Below are 22,812 nucleotides of genomic sequence, written 5' to 3' on the forward strand. Positions count from 1 at the left end.
TGGGAGATGATGGTTTGGTGGTGGGAGGTGGGGTCATGGTCAAGGGGGCAGTAGGAGGAGGTGTCCGCGAGCTGGCATTTAGCCTCAGCGGTGTAAAGGTTGGTGCGCCAAACTACTACCTCGCCTCCCTTGTCTGCCGGTTTGATAGTGAGGTTGGGGTTGGAACGGAGCGAGTGGAGGGCTGCACGTTCCAAGGGTGAGAGGTTGAAGTGGGTGAGAGGGGTGGAGAAGTTGAGGCGGTTAATGTCACGGCGGCAGTTAGCTATGAAGAGATCGAGGGCAGGTAAGAGGCCAGCACGGAGTGCCCAGGTGGATGGGGTGTGTTAGAGGCGGGAGAAGGGGTCGTCAGAGGGTGGGAGAGAATCCTGGTTGATCAGCCTGATAATCTACATCCCAGAGTACTTACGGAAGTAGCTCTAGAAATATTGGATGCACTGCTGGTCCTCTTCTAGGAATGTATAGACTCTAGTACAGTCCCTGCAGATTGGAGGGTAACTAACGTTATTCAAATATTCAAAAAGGGAAGTAGAGAGAAACCAGGGAATTATAGATCAGTAAGCCTAACATCAGTAGTGGAGAAAATTCTCGAATCAATTATCTATACTTTTATAGAGGAGCATTTAGAAAACAGTGCAGGATTAGACAGAGTCAGCATGGATTTATGAAGGGGAAGTCATGCTTGACAAATCTGTTGGAATTCTATGAAGATGTAACTAGTAGTGTTGACAAGGGGGAACCACTTGATGTGATATATTTAGACTTTCAGAAAGCATTGGACAAAGTCCCACATAAAATTATTGTGCAAGATTAAAGAGCATGGGATTGGGGGAAGTGTATTGAGATGGATAGAAAACTGGTTGGCAGAGAGGAAACAAAGAGTAGGAATTAATTGGTTATTTTCAAATTGGCAGGCAGTAATTAGTGGAATGCTACAGGACTAGTGCTGCTACAGGACTAGTGCTATGCACATTATATATTATTGATTTAGATGAAGTAACAAAATGTAACATCTCAAAGTTTGCAGATGATACCAAATTGGGTGGGAGGGTGAATTGTGACGAGGATGCAGAGACCTTTCAGCATGATCTGGATAGGTTGGGTGAGTGGGCAAATCAAAAGCAGATGCAGTACAATTTGCATAAATGTGAGGTTATTCACTTTGCAAGCAAAAACAAGGTAGATTACCACCTGAATGGCTGTAAATTGGGAGAGGGGAGTATGCAGCAAGACCTGGGTAACTTTGTGTACCAGTTGCTGAAGGTAAGCATGCAGATGCAGTAGGCAGTAAAGAAGGCAAATGGTATGTTGACCTTCATTGCAAGAGGTTTTGAGTACAAAAGCAGGAATGTGTTGTTACAGTTATACAGGGCCTTGGTGAGGCCACACCTAGAATATGGTATGCAGTTTGGTTTCCTTTTCTGAGGAAGGATGCTCTTGCTTTCGAGGGAATGCAGTGAAGGCTTACCAGGCTGATTCTGGGAATAGCGGGACTGATGTATGAGGAGAGATTGACCAAGTTAGGACTGTTTTTGCTGGAGTTCAGACAAATTTAGGGGTGGGGGGAAATCTCATGAAGACTTCTAAAATTCTAACAGGACTAGACAGGGTAGATGCAGGGAGGATGTTCCTGATGGTGAATGTGTGCAAGGGTACCAGTCTGAAGATTTGGGATAGAGCATTTAGGACAGAGATGGGGAGACATTTCTTCACCCAGAATGGTGAGCCTCTAGAATTCATTACCACAGTAAGTAGATGACATCAAAACATTGATCGTATTCAAGCAGCAGCAAGATATAGCACTTGGGGCGAATGGAATCAAAGGTTATGGGGAAAAAGCAAGATTAGACTGTTGAGTTGGACAATCAGGTATGATGACGTTGAATTGTGAATAGGCTCAAAGGGCCGAACGGCCTTCTCCTGCTCCAATCTTCTATGTTCATATGTTACCTAAGATTTATGTTCACCCACAGTCCTATCTTTGAGAAGCTTCACTACACATTCTATAACCAAATAATTAGCAGAATCTGTTCAGAAGCTTTGAACTTACTCTACAGTTACTAACAATGGTAATGGCTTTACTTCAGCAAAATCAAAATAAACTATAAACAACTTGGATGGACTAAAAGATGGTTAAAACTATGCAAGAGTTTGGTTTTGGAACTCTGCACTAAACATGCCCCAACTGGAGAAGGCAAAGCACTAGAAAAGATTGAGAGAATTAACACTAAATGAAGCAGCAATACTACACACAGCCTACAAAGGTACAGAACAAATGTCACCTTCAAGCATAACTACTGGATAACTGGAATATATTTTACCTGCCCTGAGCACAGTTTACAAAGAACCACAGAGAGCTATTATTCTGCCAGACACCTACTGTAAATACCATATCTGCACAAAACAGGTTAAGTCAGTAATAATTCAGAATGGCTTTTTTAGTATTGTAGCTTTCCACACTTGGAGATAATGTAGCAATATTTCTTTATTTTAAGATAGCCTTGTTTTTTCTTGTGCAAGAATTCCTGCATATTTGTGAAAGCTAGTGATTGTGGGATGACAATCAAAGAAAATGTGACATTGAGGTCTTCCAGCAAATCACCACTCCTAAAAAGTTGGTTTTGTTCTCAAATCCTCTGTTTATAATTGCTATCTACAAATGGAGCACACATCTATACGAAATTCCTCACTGTTTCTACTCTCAGAGAGTAGTCAACAAGAAGGGTTAGGTGCACTATTGTGATAGCAGATATGTGGAATGGGTTTTGTTGGGAACAATGATGGACAATTTGGTCATTCCTTCGTTTCCCATCTTCCAAAGCTCTGCCACTGGACACTCAAACAGATTTTCAAATTTGTGCTCAACGTACTTTAGAATCTATTGCAGCATCATGTAATTTTCCTCATCCTGCTCTTAATGAACAGTCTGAGACTACCATGTGTATTGTTTGACCAGACACTTGGAATGGGAAACTCCCACTTTGGAGTTTGAAAGGTGTAACTTTCAGTCCATTCCACCTTTGCAAGCCAAATGATCCTCAGATTTCATCCAATGATGATGCTGACCCAGCTGTGACATGTGCATGAATGGACTGGTTTACCTTATTTTTAGATTTCCTTTGTGTCTCAACGAGGCTCTTGTCTCCCTATGAAACCGAGATCTTGCCTTATGAGAATCATGCATGTGAATGAGTACATTAGTCAAGTATAGGGTAGTACAGAAATCCACGTCTCCTCATTTCACCATGTTGTAAAGTTGCGTGACCATCAAAAGATATTTCCCTCAGGATTTCAGACAATTCCCAACCTGACCACAAGCTTTACAGACCAATTCAGCAATGTTTGCGCCCTGGCAAAGCCAGGAGGAATGTCTAGAATCTTTCTAACCAGAGGTTGTCTTTCAGCCTGCATTCCACCAGATAGCCTACAAAGGATCAGCAGTCAACTCCTTTCTGTGCAACCACTAATGGCAGCCTTTGTCTCTGCGAGACCTATCACTTTCTTTCTATCCAAATGCAATATTGCTCACATGGAGTAACTGTAACTTCAAAAGCACAAGGATGCTATCCATGTGCATCATTCATTCAGAATGTACATGTACAATGACAACACCAGTATTTATTACATACACTGTATTTGAAATTTTGTACAAATGTACAATGCCTCCTAAAGTGTTGCAAGTTTAGTTGCTGTACTTTGATTGTATGTGTTAACATCCTTATCATAAACAAAGCCTAGTTTGAGTGATTACAAAAAAATTACTTATTTATCAAGATTTGGGGTTGGCTGCTCAGCTGGCTGGACATCTGGTTTGCATGGCATAGTGATGCCAACAGCTTGGGGTTCAATTCCCACACTGGCTGAGGCTAAAGATCCTTCCTTCTCAATTTCTTCCCTCATCAGAGGCAAGTCAAACCACCATCTGTTATCTATGGACTACAGTGACATTATTTACTTATCAAGATCAAACATTTGTATCCAACCTGGAATTCAAAGAACATGAAGAAAATTCACTCAATTAGATAAACAATTCAGCCCCTCGAGCAAGCTCCACCATTCAACACAAGCATGGTTAATTTTATCACAGCCTCAAGTCCACTTTCCTGCCTGTTTTACATAACTCTTCAACACATCACTAGTTAAAAATCTGCCTATCTTTTTCTCAAATTTACTCAATGTCCCGTCATCCACCACATACTGGGGTCGCGAATTCCAGATTCGCAACCCTCTTGAGAGAAGTAATTTCTCATCTGTTTTAAATCTACAACCCCTTACCTGAAAACAATGATCTCTCATTCCAGAATGCCCTACAACAGCAACTTATATATCTCAATCAAATCTCCTCTCATCCTAAATTCTAGATAATGTAGGCCTAAACTCCTCAATCTGACCTCATATGACAAACTCCTCATCGCCGGAATCAATCGAGTGAACCTCCTCTGAACTGTCTCCAGTGCAACTACATGAGGGTAGCACAGTGGTTCAGTGGTTAGCACTGCTGCCTCACAGCACCAGGGACCAGTGTTCAATTCCAGCCTCGGGCAAATTCCACACTGTCTGTGTGGAATTTGCACATTCTGCCAGTGTCTGCGTGGGTTTCCTCCAGGTGCTCCGGTTTCCTCCCACAGTCTAAAGATGTGCAGGTCAGGAAATTGGCCGTGTTAAATTGCCTATAGTGTTAGTTGCACTAGTCAGAGGGTAATGTGTCTGGTTGGGTTACTGTTCAGAAGGTCGGTGTGGACTTGTTGGGCCGAATGGCCTGTTTCCACACTGTAGGTAATCTATTGTAATCTAATCCCTCAAGAGGAACAATACTCCAGGCCAGTTCCACTATCGCTTTGTACAGTTGCTGCAAGTGTTCCCTTCATTTGCACACTATTCCTTTAGCATTAAATGCCAAAATTCCCCGTTATTATCTCATGCTGGCTTTCTGCAGTTTACGTACAAGGAAACCCAGATCCCACTCCTCCGAATCACCGAGTTTCTCTCCATTTTCATAACAAGTTGCCTTTCTATTCTTCTGATCAAAAGGTAGAACCTCACACTTACCCATGTTAAATGCCATCTGCCAAATTTTGGCCCATTCTCCTGATCAATCCATATCCATTGGTAATACAGGTACTCTCTAATTTGTTCATTGCAATTTACTCATCTACTTGTATTAGTGTCATCTGCAAATGTGACTATATTACCCTTACCCCTGTATTCAAGTCATTAATATGAATTGTAAAGGGTTGGAGCTCCAAGGACCAAACCCCATGGTAACCCCAAGTTACATCTTGCCAGCCAGAAAAAGATCCATTTATCCTGACTCTCTGCTTTCTGTTGATTAGCCAATCCTCTAACAAAGCTAATAAATTACCCCAACCTTATGTGATCATACATCGTGCATTAACCTTTGTGCAGTGTGTTATCAAATGCCTTCTGCAAGTCCAGAAATATAACATTTTCAGGTTTCCCATTGTCCACTAAGCTTGCCACATCTTTGAAAAACTCTAGCAAATAAGTCAAACACAATCTACCTTCCATAAAACTATGCTGACTCTATGATTTTCTTTAAAACCATTTTCACATAAGCAATTCATTTAAACTGAATGAGATCACCATCTAATATCAATTTAAGACTATTGTTGAGGGCAGGGAATCTAACTGATTAAAACTCAGAAGGTTCAAACTTCATAGAAAACATTTAAAGCAACTGTAAGCAAGAGACTTAATTCTCTCTGTAAAAGATAGACTTAGCTTGGGTAAAATGGAACATCGCAGTAACACACGCACAAACAATCTCACTGCCCTATGGCCGACCACTACAACATCTCCCCCCTGCCCGCCCCAGCCACCCACATGCAAGTCCTGGGCCTCCTCCACCACCAAATCCAAGCCACTCAATGACTGGAGGAAGAACACTGTATCTTCCGCCTTGGGATCCTTCAACCACATGCCACCAACATCGACTTTCCTAATCAATCTCCCTCCCCCCACTGCATCCCAGATACAAACCCTAATTCAGCACCACTTTCTTGAACTGTCCTACTTGTCCATCTTTCTTCCCACCTATCTGCATCTACCCATCACCTTCTGACCTATCACTATCACCACCTCATCTGCATCTACCTATCACCTTCCCCCTACCCTTATCCCCCATTTATCTCTCAGATCCTCTACTCCTTCCCCTCCATCTCCCCTCCCCCACCAGGGCTAATGCCCGAAACGACGACTCTGCTCCTCCTCGGATACTACCTGATCTGCTGTGCTTTTCCAGTGCCACACTTTTCTACTAAAAATGAATGTCAATATATTAAACATAGCTTGCCAGTCCATTACGTTATTTACAGTAGAACCCCTGTATCTGTGGAATTGGTTTCCACGGTTTCAGTTATCTGTGCTTTACCGCGGCCTGAAAACATCACATGGAACTTCCAGATCCAGGGACCAGGGATCTGCCAGGGAGGTAAGTTTCCCATTTAAATGATAGAGTTCGTTACCATCCACGGTGGGTCTTGGAACGTATCACCTGCAGATACAGATGGACTACTATATACATCATCTAGCTTTGGAGAATCTGGATATTTCATCTGAATGTGTCAAACCATGATTAAAATGGTCGTTATATCAAATGAGTATAAAAGTCCATTCTACAGTGGTGCATTTTTCAATATTCATGCAGATTCCTATGGGTGAGGAAATCAAAAATGCATATTTATTTATATTCTTGCTCATCTTGAAATGTGAAGGCCAAAGTAGGTTGTGCCATATCTCACATGTTCCCAGATTTGTCAATTATAACATAAATAATGGACAATTAATACTCATTTAATAGAACAGTGCTAAGAGGAATACTATTTAAATTTGGCAACACTGAGAAACAGAAGTGTAACTTCAAAGCTTCGAGGGTCTCATGTGTAATACATAGAAGGCTTCCAGCACAAAGAATTGCGAATCCAACTCAAAGTGATTTTGAAGCATCATGAGTGTCTTAATTAAGCTGTTTGAAATTATTAGGAGGGTAATTTTAGCCATACAAAGCACTGTAAAATTGAACAATTTTCTAACAGTACTGGAGTTCCAAATTTTCAAACAAGCCCTAGAAAGTGCAGATGCGTAACAACTTAAATACTTTCACAATTTAGTGTAACTAACAAAAGACTCTTACAAAGTTCTTACCACGTTAGCTCATCAAAATTTATGTGACTTGTATCAGGCAACCACTTGGATATGTCAAATTCTTTTTTAGTTCCACTGTGCTGTGGTGATACAACATTGTGATCTGAAGAAGAATCAGGTACTGTTGTCAACTTGCTTTTTTGGGCAAACATCTTGAAAATAGCTTCAGTCTGTTGTATAACCTCAGGCATATGTTCATTGGCCACATGCTTGTGAATGTCCTCCACTTTTTCAAACTGCTGCCCACAGCATTCCCAATGAACATTTGGCCTACCCAATTCTTGTGGTGAGGTACTGCCAACTTTAGGTACTTGTCGTGAATTGATAAAGAGGGCGAATGCCTATAAAATGAGTATATATGTAAATTAAAGTATAATACAGAAAGGAAAACTATAGGGAATACATTTGATCGTTTATCTTAAATACTTACTAGAAAGCACATATGCATTTCTTCATTGATTATGACAGATTGTGGATCATTTGGTCTACGATGCTGGTCACAATAAAAATCAGTATTCCTCACCAAATACAACTTAGCATTTTAATTATATGTCTCAAAAACTAAGAATTTTTGAAATAATTTGCTTTCAGTTCCTTTTACTTTCAGGATCAAGCACGAATCATGGAATATGCCTAGATCTATGAAGATTACTTTTACGCAGCATCAAAAAAAATGTCAGGCTTCAAACAGAATTCTACATCAAATGAAGCATTCTAGAAGAGGATTACAACTAAAGAACCAAAGCCAAAATGCGAATTTAAGCAAGTGAAACAGCTTCATGTTTTCATCAGGTTATAAATTACTGTTATTGCAAGTAACATTTGTCACTGTGGGCTAAACCTTATTGCCAACAAGCGTTGGACAGATCGTTATTTGTATCTGATGCCCCCCCAGCCCCGCAAAAAAAAAAGACAAATAAATAGTTGAGAAGTGGTTCTGGTCTGTCAAACAACACAAACCCTGTCTTGACCCAGCCCAGTTCTCAACCTACCCTGGAGTCAAGACCCTTCACACCCGCCAGCCGACTTCCAAACTTTTCCTGACCTTCCTCCCCCGGGATCTCACCCGTTTCCCGACTCCCCCAGACTCTTATCCTTTTTCCCCACCCTCGCTGATTTTAACCGTTTCCTCGCCCCGGGCTCTCACCCGTTTCCTAACGGCTCCCCGGCGCTTGCGGCTCGGCCTCGGCAGGGCGCGCGCCCCGCAGCCTTTCAGCTCGTGCCACCTCTCAACGCCCGGCTCGAGCGTTCCTGGATGGAGCGGTGTCTCCATGGCAGCGGGGCTCGCGGGCAGGGGTCTCCCGAAGCCAGCTCCAGGGAGCGAGTGAGAGAGAGAGAGAGAAAGCTTCTCGTCGCCTCCGCCTCAGACCAACCCTCCCACCGGAACCACTTGGCCAACACGCGAGGATTTACCCCGGAAGTGCATGTAACAGAGTGCCCGCCATAATCGGGGGGGGGGGAGGGGGGTTGTCGTTGGGGGAAGTTGTGAGTGACCGGAGAAAGGGCTAGGAGCGGTGGTGGACCGGCCGCAAAGCCCAGCGAGCGATTACCTTGTTCTCGGCTGCTCGTGATATCGGCCCCGGACAGAAATGTCGAGAAGACGGCACAGTGACGATAATGACGGTGGGTGAAACGGCGGCAGCGCACGATGCGAGCGCTTCACTTAGTCTGTTACCTTACTGAGTGACTACCGGTTTATTAATCCTCTTTGGTACTGAGAGCGGCCTTATTCAACCAGTGATAACCATGTCTAGTTCCCGCTATCGTTATCTCCAGATATCGATATTATTCAACAGCCTCCATTGCTTATTTTCCCACATAAAGTATCGTCCCGCATAATCCCATTGCTCCTACAGTCCTGGTATCAACCCCAGGCTGATCACACTGTCCCTATTCTCCTGGTATCAACCCCAGGCTGATCACACTGTCCCTATAGTCCTGGTATCAACCCCAGGCTGATCACACTGTCCCTATAGTCCTGGTATCAACCCCAGGCTGATCACACTGTCCCTATAGTCCTGGTATCAATCCCAGGCTGATCCCACTGTCCCTATTCTCCTGGTATCAACCCCAGGCTGATCACACTGTCCCTATAGTCCTGGTATCAACCCCAGGCTGATCACACTGTCCCTATAGTCCTGGTATCAATCCCAGGCTGATCCCACTGTCCCTATTCTCCTGGTATCAACCCCAGGCTGATCACACTGTCCCTATAGTCCTGGTTGGAAATGTGTTGCTGGAAAAGCGCAGCAGGTCAGGCAGCATCCAGGGAACAGGAGAATCGACGTTTCGGGCATAAGCCCTACTATGCCCGAAACGTCGATTCTCCTGTTCCCTGGATGCTGCCTGACCTGCTGTGCTTTTCCAGCAACACATTTCCAGCTCTGATCTCCAGCATCTGCAGACCTCACTTTCTCCTATAGTCCTGGTATCAACCCCAGGCTGATCACACTGTCCCTATAGTCCTGGTATCAATCCCAGGCTGATCCCACTGTCCCTATTCTCCTGGTATCAACCCCAGGCTGATCACACTGTCCCTATAGTCCTGGTATCAATTCCAGGCTGATCCCACTGTCCCTATAGTTCTGGTATCAACCCCAGACTGATCCCACTGTCCCTATTCTCCTAGTATCAACCCCAGACTTATTCCACTTTCCCTATAGTCCCAGTATCAACCCCAGGCTGATCCCACTGTCCCTATAGTCCTGGTGTCAACCCTAGACTGATCACACTGTCCCGATAGTCCCGGTATCAACCCCAGACTGATTACACTGTCCCTATAATCCTGGTATCAACCCCAGACTGATTCCACTGTCCCTATTCTCCTAGTATCAACCCCAGACTGATCCCACTGTCCCTATAGTCCTGGTATCAATCCCAGGCTGATCCCACTGTCCCTATACTCCTGGTGTCAATCCCAGACTGATTACACTGTCCCTATAGTCCTGGTGTCAACCCCAGACTGATCCCACAGTCCCGATAGTCCTGGTATCAACCCCAGGCTGATCCCACTGTCCCTATAGTCCTAGTATCAACCCCAGACTGATCACACTGTCCCAATAGTCCTGGTATCAATCCCAGGCTGATCCCACTGTCCCTATAGTCCTGGTATCAATCCCAGGCTGATCCCACGGTGCCTATAGTCCTGGTGTCAACCCCAGACTGATCCCACAGTCCCGATAGTCCTGGTATCAACCCCAGGCTGATTCCACTGTCCCTATAGTCCTGGTATTAATCTCAGGTTGATCCCACTGTCCCTCTAGCCCTGGTATCAACCCCAGGCTGATCCCACTGTCCTTATAGTCCTGATATCAATCCCAGGCTGATCCCACTGTCCCTATAGTCCTGGTATCAACCCCAGACTGATCACACCGTCCGTATAGTCCTGGTATCAACCCTAGACTGATCCCACTGTCCCTATTCTCCTGGTATCAACCCCATGCTGATCCCACTGTCCCTATAGTCCTAGTATCAATCCCAGGCTGATCGCAGTGTCCCTATAGTTCTGGTATCAATCAGAATTGATCCCACTGTCGTTAGCCTAATATCAATCCCAGAATTTATCTCACTGTCCCTATAACCTAGTATTAATCTCAGAATTGCTCCCACTGTCCTTAGTTCTGTTATCAATCCCAGAATTGATCCCACTGTCCCTCTAGTTCTGTTATCAATTCTTGAATTGATCACACCTTCCCTATATTCCTGGTATCAATCCCAGACTGATCCCACAGTCCCTATTGTCCTGCTACCATTCCCAGATTAATCCCACTATCCTGTAGTCCTGGTATCAACCCCAGACTGATCCCACTGTCCCTATAGTCCTGGTATCAACCCCAGGCTGATCCCACTGTCTCTATAGTCCTGGTATCAATCCAGTCTGACCCCACTGCCCCTATAGTCCTGGTATCAACCCCAGGCTGACCACACTGCCCTTGTTGTCCTGGTATCAATCCAAGGCTGATCCCACCGTCCCTACAGTCCTGGTATCAACCCCAGACTGATGCCACTGTCCCCATAGTTCTGGTATCAATCTCAGAATTGACCCCACTGTCCTTATAGCCTAATATCATCCCAGAATTTATCCCACTATCCCTATAAACCTGGTATTAATCCCAGAATTTATCCCACTGTCCATATATTCCTGGTATATATATTCCTGTCCATATATTCCTGTCCAGACTGATCCCACAGCCTATAGTCCTGCTACCATTCCCTGACTGATCCCACTATCTGTATAGTACTGGTATCAATCCCAGATGTGATCCCACTATCCCTGTTGTCCTCGTATCAATCTCAGGTTGATCCCACTGTCCCTATAGTCCTGGTATTAATCTCAGGTTGATCCCACTATCCCTACATTCCTGGTATCAATCTCAGGTTGATCCCACTGTCCCTATAGTTTTGATATCAATCCCAGAATTGATCCCATTGTCCCTATAACCTAATATTAATCCCAGAATTTATGCCACTATCTCTCTAAACCTGATATTAATCCCAGAATTGATCCCACTGTCCCTATCTCCTGATATCAGTCCCAGAACTGATCCCATTGGCCCTATGCAAAATAAAAACTGTTGATGCTGGAAATCTGAAAGAACAGAAATTGCTGGAACACCTCAGGTTTCACAACATCTATAGAGAGAGAAATCGAATTAATGCTTTTGGTCCAGAGACACTTTTGAGGTACTAAGGAGGATTGTTGAAGGTAGCACAATGAATGTTGTCCATGTGCATGTTAGTGACGATTTATAACATAGTCCCACATGTAACTTAAAAGTTCATGGCATCAGTGGTAAAATAGCAAGTTGGATCCAAAATAGGCTCTGTGGTAGAAGCGGAAAGTTAATTTTGACAGATACCTTTGTGGCAGGAAGGTTGTTCAAATTATGTTCTACTGGACTCTTTTCTGAGTCCCTTGGTATTTGTGTTACATACTAAGGATTTAGACCTTTTGTCTGGAGCATAATTAAGATGTTTGTGGATATGAAAATTGGTTTAATAGAAAATCAGTTAATAGTGAAAAGGAAAATTCTAGACTGTAGGAAGCTAATGATGTATCGGGAAAGTGGGTAGAAATGTGACAAATGAATTTCAATCTGGAAAATGATGTAGTGTGTTTTGAGGACAAAAAAAGCAAGGGAATATGTCGTAAATGTTGGGATTCTGAAAGATGTACAGGAAGAGAGGGACCTTGAAGTGTATATGTATAGCCACTTGAATGTAGCCAGATCAGATAGTATGGGAGGTATATAGAATACTTTGTTATTGGTTGAATCATGGAGTATGAGAGGAGGAAGGTTTCACTAGAACTGTTCACACTAGCGAGAGTATTGTATATAGTTCTGGTCACTGAGTTATGTAAAGAAATGAGTTTGTACTAGAGAGACCACAAAAGTCTTACAAGAATGTTGCCAGGATTAAAGAAGTTTTGCTACAAGGGGACATTTGATAGGCTGGGTGCTTTTTCTTTAGAACCTAAGAGGCTGAGAGGAGATTTAATTGATCTGTGTAAAATTATGAGGGACCAAGATAGAATGGACAGGAAGAACCTTTTTTTGTTTGCAGAGGTCAATAATTCGTCAATGAGTTAAAGTAGTTGGCAGCAGAATTGGAGGGAGTTGAGTATGTTATATTTCAGAAGATCTGGAATGCACTGCATGAAAAAGTAGTAACCAAAACATATACACTTGAGGTGGTGTAACTTGCAAGACTATGGACCAGGAGATGGAAGGTGGAATTAGACTGGATAGCCCTCTCTTGCAAATATGTTAGGCTGGACGGTTTTCTTCCATCCCATAAATGTTCCGACATCTTGAAGTAGGCACAGGAGTAGGCCACATAGCCCCTGAACCTGTCTCCAACCTCAATTCCACTTCTTGTCAAATCCTCTTTGTTTCCCTTTGAATGCAAACATTTGTTAAGTTATGTTGAATATGTTCATTGACACAACTTTCTAGGGTGAAGAATTCCAAAGATTCATAGTGATGACATTTCTCCTTATCTCAGTCCTAAAGGATAATAGCCACATCTTGAAGGGAGTGCGATTGTCTGTGTCCTCTCCCATTCCTAGAGTTGGAGTTTAATAACTTCCCAATAGGTTTTAAAATGCTACCAATGCATTTTGCTCCACATGCATTATCTTTAGACCTGAAGGTTCCAGTCCTAGACTGCCAGTGCCAGTGGCACCATGCCTCAGCAAGGGTCTGTACCTTCAGTGAGCAAAGTACAGAAAAATGGCGAAACAAAACAGGTTGACTTTTCATAAAGAACATTGAAATCTTGAGAGAAAATAAGTTGAAGTTTTAAAATTGGGAAATCAACAGAGATCAAAACTGCAGTAAACTACTAGGTGCATCTGAATACACATTTACCTTGTGTTGCATCCACTGCTCTTCCACATGTGTTCCTTACCTCTAACATGGCTGCCATTGGCAATGTTCAAGAAAATCACACCCCTTGCCTGATCATTGGCCAATGCCAATATACTTTGCATACTTCTATTGGCTTTGAAATACTATTTTCTTGGAATTCTCTGGTGCAACCGTGGGCTGTGTTAGGAGTTCCTGTGAACTGGTTATGGCTTACAGACTGCAGTTTGCCCAGGTTTGTCTTTTAGTGATACCATGTGTCCTACTTCTACACAAGCGGTTCACAAATGGCACAGTGGCCCAGTGATTAGCACTGCTGCTTCACAGAGCTAGGGACGTGAGTTCGATTCCAGCCTCGGGTGACTGTGTGGAGTTTCTTCTGGGTGCTCTGGTTTCCTCCCACAGTCCAAAGATGTGCAGGTTAGGGGGATTGGCCTTGCTACATTGCCCATAGTAGGTAAAAACAAGGACTGCAGATGCTGGAAACCAGAGTCTATACCTTTAAAATACCAGGATGTATCCTTTATCTAGTTCGAAATGGATGACATTATACCTACAATGCAAATCTATCCATCATAGTTTTGCCCACTCAATCAACATCTGTTTTTAAAAGGCCCACATTACCACTGACTAGCCCTTCATCAGGAATAGGGCTTTTGCCCAAAACGTTGATTTTCCTGCTCCTCGGATGCTGCCTGACCTGCTTGTGCTTTTCCAGCACCACTCTAATCTAGACATTGCCCATAGTGTTAGGTGCATTAGTCAGGGAAATAGGTTTGGGTGGGCTACTCTTTGAGGGATGGTGTGGACTTTGTTGGGCCAAATAGTTTGTTTCCAAACTGTAGAGAATCTAAAAAAGCATTTTCCAGTGTGATTTATTTTTGGACTTGAACATTGATGTGGTACTAGAGACCAGAAGCAAAACAAATAAAGAAACATAGTAACATTCAGTATCTAAATATTAGGTTTTGCATATTAAAGATCAGCTTGTAATACATTTATGAACATCTATTTTTAAAGTACTGAACTTTGCAAGAATGTTATTTTAGAGGGTAGCTGATCATAATTATTTTCCTTCCCTATCAATTATTGTAAAGAAATTTGTAAAAAAATCACAGTTATTTCAGTTTTTTAAAACCATTTTATATTGGAAAAAAATTGCTAGTCAGTGGTAATCTGGGCCCTTTAAAAACAGATGTTGATTGAGTGGGCAAAACTATGATGGATAGATTTGCATTGTAGGTATAATGTCATCCATTTTGAACTAGATAAAGGATACATCCTGGTATTTTAAAGGTAAACGAAATAGCAGCGGCGGAAGACCATGGACATTTAGGAGTCCACTTACATGGATCACTAAAATGGAGTAGGTAAAAATAAATCAAAAAGGGTAATAGAATACTGGCTTTTCTGATTTGGAATATAAAGATAAAACTTTGCTACAATGACCTGGTTAGATCATGTCTGCAATACTGTATACAGTTTTGGTTACCAAATCTTGGAACATGTTGGTCTTGGAAGGAGTACAGTATAGATGAATCAAATTGTCATCGGAGCTCTAAGAATCAGATTACATAAGAGATTACAGGCATAATTTAAGTATTTTCTGAAATATAGTAAAATGAGGATGATTTATTTGATTTGAGATTTTTTAGGATCTTGAAAGGAATTGTTATCTGTTAAGATAGATAAAGAAAAGTTTTTTCTGTTGGTGTCAATAGGACAAGAGCACATAACCTTTAAATCAAAACCTGGCTGTTTGGAGGAGCTAGGGGAGCTTGCGATGCATCGATTTTCCTGCTCCTCAGATGTTGCCTGACATGCTGTGCTTTTCCAGCACCACTCTAATCTTGACTCTGATCTCCAGCATCTGTAGTCCTCACTTTCACCAAGCTTTTCTTTCAGCAAATGGTGGTATGCAAATGGAGAATTCTCCCATTTAAAAGGTGATAAATTATAGATCAATTAATGCTTTTACATCTGAGACTGATGGATCTTTGTTAGATACGCATATAAAGGTTATAGAGTAAATACAGGTAAATGTTGGCTTGAGTTGAAAGACTGTTCTCATAACATTGTAGAATAGTTACAGCACAAAAGGCAATTTGGCACATTGTTTCTGTTGGTTTTTTTTTGAAGGATCAGCCTCTCCTGTGCCTTTTCCCTGTTTTCCAGCAATTCCTTTCTTTTCAGATATTAACCAATTCATGAACCTGTCTCCAGCACATTCTCAGACAGTATATTAGAATCCTAACCACTTGCTGCATTAAAAATTAACTGAGCATGTCATTGCATCATTTTCCAATTATCCTTAAGTTTGTGACCTCTGGTTCTTGATCCTGTTACCACTTGGAGCCATTTTTCTCTATCAGCTGTATGGGGAAAATGGTGGTAACATCACTTGACTTGATAATCCAAAGGCCCACTCTCATGTTCTCTAGAGAGACCAGTTCAAATCTCACCATGCCACTTGATAAAAATCTTGAAGTGAAAACTAATCTCAGTAATGGAGAACATGAAACCATCACCAATTGTTACAAAACCCATCTGGTTCACTCATTTCCCTTTGGTAAATAAATCTTTCATCCTTACTTGGTCTGGTCTATATTTATCGCCAGATTCACAGCAATGGCCTACAAAGCATGTGTATTCAAGGGCAATTTCCATATCTCATGAATTTTTGTTTAATTGTCAAAACCCCCACATGACTCCTTAGAGAAGAGACAATTGAGAGGAAATTTGATGAAAGTATACAAAACTGTCTCAACTTCTCTAATTTATTTATATAACTGATATATCTCATTCCTAGAATCATTCTTATGAAATTTCTTGGCACCCTATTTGCTCCTTTCACATCTTTCTTAAAATGTGTGTCCCAAACTGGATGCGTTACCCAATTAAGGCTAAACCAATGGTTTATATAGGCTTAACTTCATTTCCTTGTTTTTGCCTTGTGTGCCCCTGTGATGCTGTGTGCTTTCTTAACCGCGCTGTCAACCTATCCTGTCACCTTCAGATTTTGTGCACATTTATACACAAGTTCCTCTGCTACTGTATCACGTTTGGAGCTCCTGCATTCTTCCTATGAAAATTATCATTCATGCTTCACTGCATTAAATTTCACCTTGTACTTGCCCACCCATTCCAGCAAACTATGGAGACGGATATGGAAGATAGAGAATGTGGGGAAATAAATAAAGATTTATAAAATCATTGGGGGGATGGCTAGGATAAGTAGACAGTCTTTTCCCTGGGGTGGGGGAGTCCAAAACCAGAGGGCATATGTTTAGAGTGAGAGGGGAAAGATATAAAAGAGACCTAATGGGCAACATTTTCACGCAGAGGGTGGTACGTGTGTGGAATGAGCTACCAGAGGAAGTGGTGGAGGCGAGTACAATTGCAACATTTAAAAGGCATCTGGATAGGTATTTGAATAGGAAGGGTTTGGAGGAATATGGGCCAGCTGCTGCCAAGTGGGACTAGATTGGGTTGGGATATCTGGTTGGCATGGACGAGTTGGATCGAAGTGTCTGATTCTGTGCTGTATATCTCTATCTTGAAAAATGTCCATATTACTGAGGAGGTCGTGCTGGCTGTATTAAAATGCATAAAGGCAGATGAATCCCCAGGACCTGATCAGGTGTACCCTAGAACTCTGTAGAAAACTAGGGGAGTGATTGCTGAGCTCTTTGCTGAGATATTTGTATCATTGATAGCCACAGACAAAGTGTTTGAAGACTGGCGATTGGCTAACATGGTGCCACTATTTAAGAAAGATGGTAAGGAAAAGCCAAGGAGCTAGAGATTGGTGAGCCTGACCTTGGTGGTGGGCAAGTTGTTGGAGGGAATCCTGAGGGACAGGATGTACATGTATTTGGAAAGGCAAGGACTAATTAGGGATAGTCAGCATAGCTTTGTGTATGGGAAATCATGTCTCACAAATATGATTGAAATTTTTGAAGAAGTAACAAAGAGGATTGATGAGGGTAGAGCAGTAGGCATGATCTATATGGACTTCAGGAAGGTGTTCGATAAGGTTCCCCATGGGAGACTGGTTAGCAAGGACAGATCTCATGGAATACAGGGAGAACTTGCCATTTGGATACAGAACTGGCTCAGAGGTAGAAGACAGAGGGTGGTTTTGAAGGGTTGCTTTTCAGACTGGAGGCCTGTGACCGGCGATGTGTCACTAGAATCGATGCTGGGTCTACTGCTTTTTGTCATTTATATAAATGATTTGTATGTGAACGTAGGAGGTATGGTTAGTAAGTTTGCAAATGTAGTGGACAACGAAGAAGGTTATCTAAGAGTATAACAACATCTTGGTCAGATGTACCAATGCCAAGGAGTGGTAGATGGAGTTTAATTTAGATAAATGTGAGGTTCTGCATTTTGGAAAGGCAAATCTTAGCAGAACGTATACACTTAATGGTAAGGTCCTAGCAAGAGTTGCTGAACAACACTTGGCGTGCACTTCATAGTTCCTTGAAAGTGGGGATAAAGGTAGAAAGGATAGTGAAGAAAGCATTTGGTATGCTTGCTATTTTGTTTAGTGCATTGAACATAGGAGTTGTGAGGTCATGTTGCAGCTGTACAAAACATTGATTAGGCCACTGTTGGAATACTACATGCAATTCTGGTCTCCCTGCTATGGGAAGAATGTTGTGAAACTTGAAAAGGTTCAGAAAAAATTTACAAGGATGTTGCTCGGGTTGGAGGATTTGATCTATAGGGAGAGGCTGAATAGGCCGGGGCTATTTTCCCTGGAGTGTTGGAGGCTGAGGAGTAAATTTAGAGGTTTATAAAATCATTAGGGGTGTGGATAGGGTAAATAATAAAGGTATTTTTCTCAGGGTAGGGCAATCCAGAATTAGAGGGCATAGGTTTACGGTGAGGGGGGAATGATTTAAAAGGGACCTAAGGGGCAACATTTTCACGCAGAGGGTGGAACGTGCATGTATTGAATGAGCTGCCAGAGAAAATGGGGGAAGTGGGTACAATTACAACATTTAAAAAGCATCGGAAAGGGTAAATGAATAGGAAGGGTTTGGAGGGTTTTGGGCCAAATGCTGGCAAATGGGGCCAGTTTTATTTAGGATATCTGGTCGGCATGGACGAGTTGGACCAAAGGGTATGTTTCTAAACTCTATATCTCTGTGAATCTATAACCTGTTTATGTTCTTTTGAACTTTTAAACAATCTTTCTCACAATACTTCCAAATATTATACTGTTCTTAAATTTTAAAATCATGCCCTGTACACTATGATTTAGATCATTAGTGTATATCAGGAAGAACAATGGTCCCAAAACTAATTCGCAGGAGTTCCACTTTTCATAAATCCCTGCTGGATTCCTTAATTAACCTGCATTTAACCAATTCATATTTTATCTGCACTCAGTGCCAAGAGGTTATTCAGCAAATGCTGTCTAAATCTGGTGCCAGTGCCCCTTTAAGTAGACCAAGGCTCCCTGAAGGTGGCATTTTGACTTAATTTCTATCCAGGTTACATTCGACCATCATTGCTGATTCACACTTCAACTTAATATGTTGAACTGTGCACTGTGAATGCATAGTTGAAGGATGTTAACTTCCCAGGTACGTTTTTACGTAAACTTTTACTGTCCTGTAAGGCCGTGTAGAAGTTCATAATTATAAAATCTGCTGCTTTTTTAAAAATTCGCTCATGGGAGTGGGCATCACTGGCCTGCCAGTATTTATTGCCTTTCCCTAGTTGCCTTTGACAAGATGATTGTGAGCTGTCTTCTCAAATCCCTGCAGTCTGTTTGCTGTAGGTAAACCCACAGTGTCATAAGGGAGGAGGTTCCAGGATTTTGAACCAGTGACAGTGAAGGAACTGTGATATATTTCCAAGTCAGGATGAAGAGTGGCTTGGAGGGGAACTTATAGGTGGTGGTGTTCCCGTCTATTTACAGCCCTTATGCTTCAAGATGGAAGTGGTTGTGGATTTGGAAGGTGCTGTCAAAGGATCTCTGGCAAATTGAAGCATTTAAACTTAGAACTGAATTGTGCTTGCCTTTTGCTTTTTGTTTTGCAACTAATTTTTGAATGTAAATTATTTAAATATGCAAATAAATGTAAACAACTAAAATAGCATCAAACAAATGCAGATTTGTGATTGGGGAAGGAGCAGTCATACTGTTGGTATAAAGGTGATGGATTGGACAACCATAATGCAATTGTAGTGAGAATATAATTTATGAAGTAAGGTTTATGCAGGCGTCAAGTGATGCACATCAGTTTTTTCTTCTTCAATATATCAACTCAGCCACCAGTTGACTGAGGAAGTATTTGAGGAACGTGATTTAAACTCCAGATTAAGGTCATGATTTACCAAATGGAAGTGAACTGGAAGCTCCTTTATGCTTTTGACAGTTGGATAGCTTACAGCAAACACCAAAAATCCTCAACCTAGTAGCAGGCTTGTCATTCAAAACTAGCTTTGACATATCTGACTCTAGAATCATGAAGTACTTGAAACCGTGGTATGACAGGAGACTCCCAGGAGATCGGCAGAACACTTCAGGGATATCCTCAAGGCACTCTTGAGGCAAATCTCCCTGCCTTGTGGCCAACCAGAATAGCAAGGGCTAATTCAACAAGGCACCAAGCACACCGGGAATGTGGAGAAACATATCTACTTGACCCTCCAAGCATCATCTGCCCAACAGTTGGCAGAGTTTTGCATTTTGTGTTTGTCAACCATCTCAGGATCCTTTGAAGCAGAGTGTAAGAAAATCATTCTTTTTCCCAAGGATTGCCTAAGATGAAACATTGCTAGATTTAGGAGACTGAAATTTAATCTAAGACAGCTAATTCAAAAGTAGCCAGGTATGAGATAGTGAAAATTCCTGTGAAGTGGAATTGCAGTCACAGCTGGGTTATTATGAAGACACTGAAAGATTGGTCAAGATTTGAGTGTAAATATTTACAACGAGGACTGGTTGTATGGCTATGTTTGCACTGGTGTAACAGAATATCTTATGCTGCCCTGGTCCCAAATGTGTAGTCTAATTCTGTTTATTTTAAGTATGCATTAATATTTGGCAGTAGTTGTGATCTTGTATAGTTGGGAACAGGGCAAACTATTCAATTTCTTGAGACAAAATCACCATTCAATTAGATTAAGGCTGATTTGTCCCTAGGGTTGTGAATTGGCTCTACTGCAGCTAAGACTTTGTTTAATAACCAATATTCAGTTTAAGTAAATACTTTAGCTTGCTTGTTTACTTTTTAATTGAAAATAGCTGACAAACTAGTCAATTCTTCACAATCAGTAGAAACATTACAACTAATCAATGGACCATATACTATGTAACCATGAGTGACTGCTTGCCTCTATAACCATAGTTCAATGTTTATTCTGATGAACTGTTTAAATGAGACTCTCACCTTACCAGATGTGAAACCATATTTAGAGTCATAGAGATGTACAGCATGGAAACAGACCCTTCGGTCCAACCAGTCCATGCTGACCAGATATCCCAACCCAATCTAGTCCCACCTGCCAGCGTCTGGCCCATATCCCTCCAAACCCTTCCTTTCATATACCCATCCAAATGCCTCTTAAATGTTGCAATTGTACCAGCCTCCACCACATCCTCTGGCAGCTCATTCCATGCAAGTACCACACTCTGCATGAAAAAGTTGCCCCTTAGGTCTCTTTTATATCCTTCCCCTCTCACCCTAAACCTATGCCCTCTAGTTCTGGATTCCTCGACCCCAAGAAAAGACTTTGTCCATTTATCCTATCCATGTCCCTCATAATTTTGTAAACCTCTATAAGGTCACCCCTCAGCCTCCGACGCTCCGGGGAAGACAGCCCCAGTCTGTTCAGCCTCTCCCTGTAGCTCAGATCCTCCAACCCTGGCAACATCCTTGTAAATCCTTTCTGAACCCTTTCAAGTTTCACAAAATCTTTCCGATAGGAAGGAGACCAGAATGGCCTAACCAGTGTCCTGTCCAGCTGCAACATGACCTCCCAACTCCTGTACTCAATACTCTGACCAATAAAGGAAAGCATACCAAACGCCTTCTTCACTATCCTATCTACCTGCGACTCAACTTTCAAGGAGCTATGAACCTGCACTCCAAGGTCTCTTTGTTCAGCAACACTTCCTAGGACCTTACCATTAAGTGTATAAGTCCTGCTAAGATTTACTTTCCCAAAATGCAGCACCTCGCACTTATCTGAATTAAACTCCATTTGCCACTTCTCAGCCCATTGGCCCATCTGGTCCAGATCCTGTTGTAATCTGAGGTAACCCTCTTCGGTGTTCACTACACTTCCAATTTTGGTGTCATCTGCAGACTTACTAACTGTACTTCTTATGCTTGCATCCAAATCATTTATGTAAATGACAAGGAGTAGAGGGCCCAGCACCGATCCTTGTGGCACTCCACTGGTCACAGGCCTCCAGTCTGAAAAACAACCCTCCACCACCACCCTCTGTCTTCTACGTTTGAGCCAGTTCTGTATCCAAATGGTTCGTTCTCCCTGTATTCCATGAGATCTAACCTTGCTAATCAGTCTCCCATGGGGAACCTTGTCGAACGCCTTACTAAAGTCCATATAGATCACATCTAATGCTCTGCCCTCATCAATCTTCTTTATTAATTCTTCAAAAAACTCAATCAAGTTTGTGAGGCATGATTTCCCTCACACAAAGCCATGTTGACTATCCCGAATCAGTCCTTGCCTTTCCAAATACATGTACATCTTGTCTCTCAGGATTCCCTCCAACAACTTGCCCACCACTGAGGTCAGGTTCATTGGTCTATGGTTCCCTGGCTTGTCTTTATTGCCCTTCTTAAACAGTGGGACCACGTTTGCCAACCTCCAGTCTTCCAGCACCTCACCTGTGACTATCGATGATACAAATATCTCAGCAAGAGACCCAGCAATCACTTCTCTAGCGTCCTACAGAGTTCTCAGGTACACCTGATCAGGTCCTGGGGATTTATCCACCTTTAACTGTTTAAAGACATCCAGCACTTCCTCCTCTGTAATCTGGACATTTTGCGAGGTGTCACCATTCATTTCCCTACAGTCTATATCTTTCATATCCTTTTCCACAGTAAATACTGATGTAAAATATTCACAGTGGTTAGCACTGCTGCCTCACAGTGCCAGAGACCCGGGTTCAATTCCCACCTCAGGCGACTGACTGTGTGGAGTTTGCACATTCTCCCCGTGTCTGCGTGGGTTTTCTCCGGGTGCTCCGGTTTCCTCCCACAGTCCAAAGATGTGCAGGTCAGGTGAA

The 22,812-nt window shown here is 42.3% G+C and overlaps 2 protein-coding genes across 5 annotated transcripts in view; one reads left to right on the forward strand and one right to left on the reverse strand.

Moving 5' to 3' along the window:
- The window catches only part of tstd2 (thiosulfate sulfurtransferase like domain containing 2), a 30,951-nt gene extending 22,428 nt beyond the window's left edge, over positions 1–8,523 (reverse strand). The window contains exons 1-3 of one of the 3 annotated variants that reach the window (XM_043719239.2): positions 8,309–8,523; positions 7,592–7,654; positions 7,162–7,502 (exon numbers count right to left, since the gene is read on the reverse strand). In XM_043719239.2, coding sequence (XP_043575174.1) covers positions 7,162–7,502; positions 7,592–7,654; positions 8,309–8,434 — 530 coding nt within the window. In that variant the 5' untranslated portion in view covers positions 8,435–8,523. The remainder of the gene's footprint in view (positions 1–7,161; positions 7,503–7,591; positions 7,655–8,308) is intronic. The other 2 variants (XM_043719219.2, XM_043719229.2) reach the window with 2 other exon arrangements.
- A 121-nt stretch (positions 8,524–8,644) lies between these two features.
- ncbp1 (nuclear cap binding protein subunit 1) overlaps positions 8,645–22,812 on the forward strand; it is an 83,928-nt gene continuing 69,760 nt past the window's right edge. For both annotated transcript variants that reach the window (XR_015759459.1, XM_043719261.2), the window contains exon 1: positions 8,645–8,784. Coding sequence is in view for 1 of the 2 variants with exons in the window: in XM_043719261.2 (XP_043575196.1) it covers positions 8,751–8,784 (34 nt within the window). In the remaining variant the exon portion in view is untranslated. The remainder of the gene's footprint in view (positions 8,785–22,812) is intronic.

The sequence above is a fragment of the Chiloscyllium plagiosum genome, unplaced genomic scaffold (genome assembly GCF_037043375.1).
Source record: "Chiloscyllium plagiosum isolate Xiang-an unplaced genomic scaffold, Cpla_swu_hap1 HiC_scaffold_2, whole genome shotgun sequence".
Classification (NCBI taxonomy): domain Eukaryota; kingdom Metazoa; phylum Chordata; class Chondrichthyes; order Orectolobiformes; family Hemiscylliidae; genus Chiloscyllium; species Chiloscyllium plagiosum.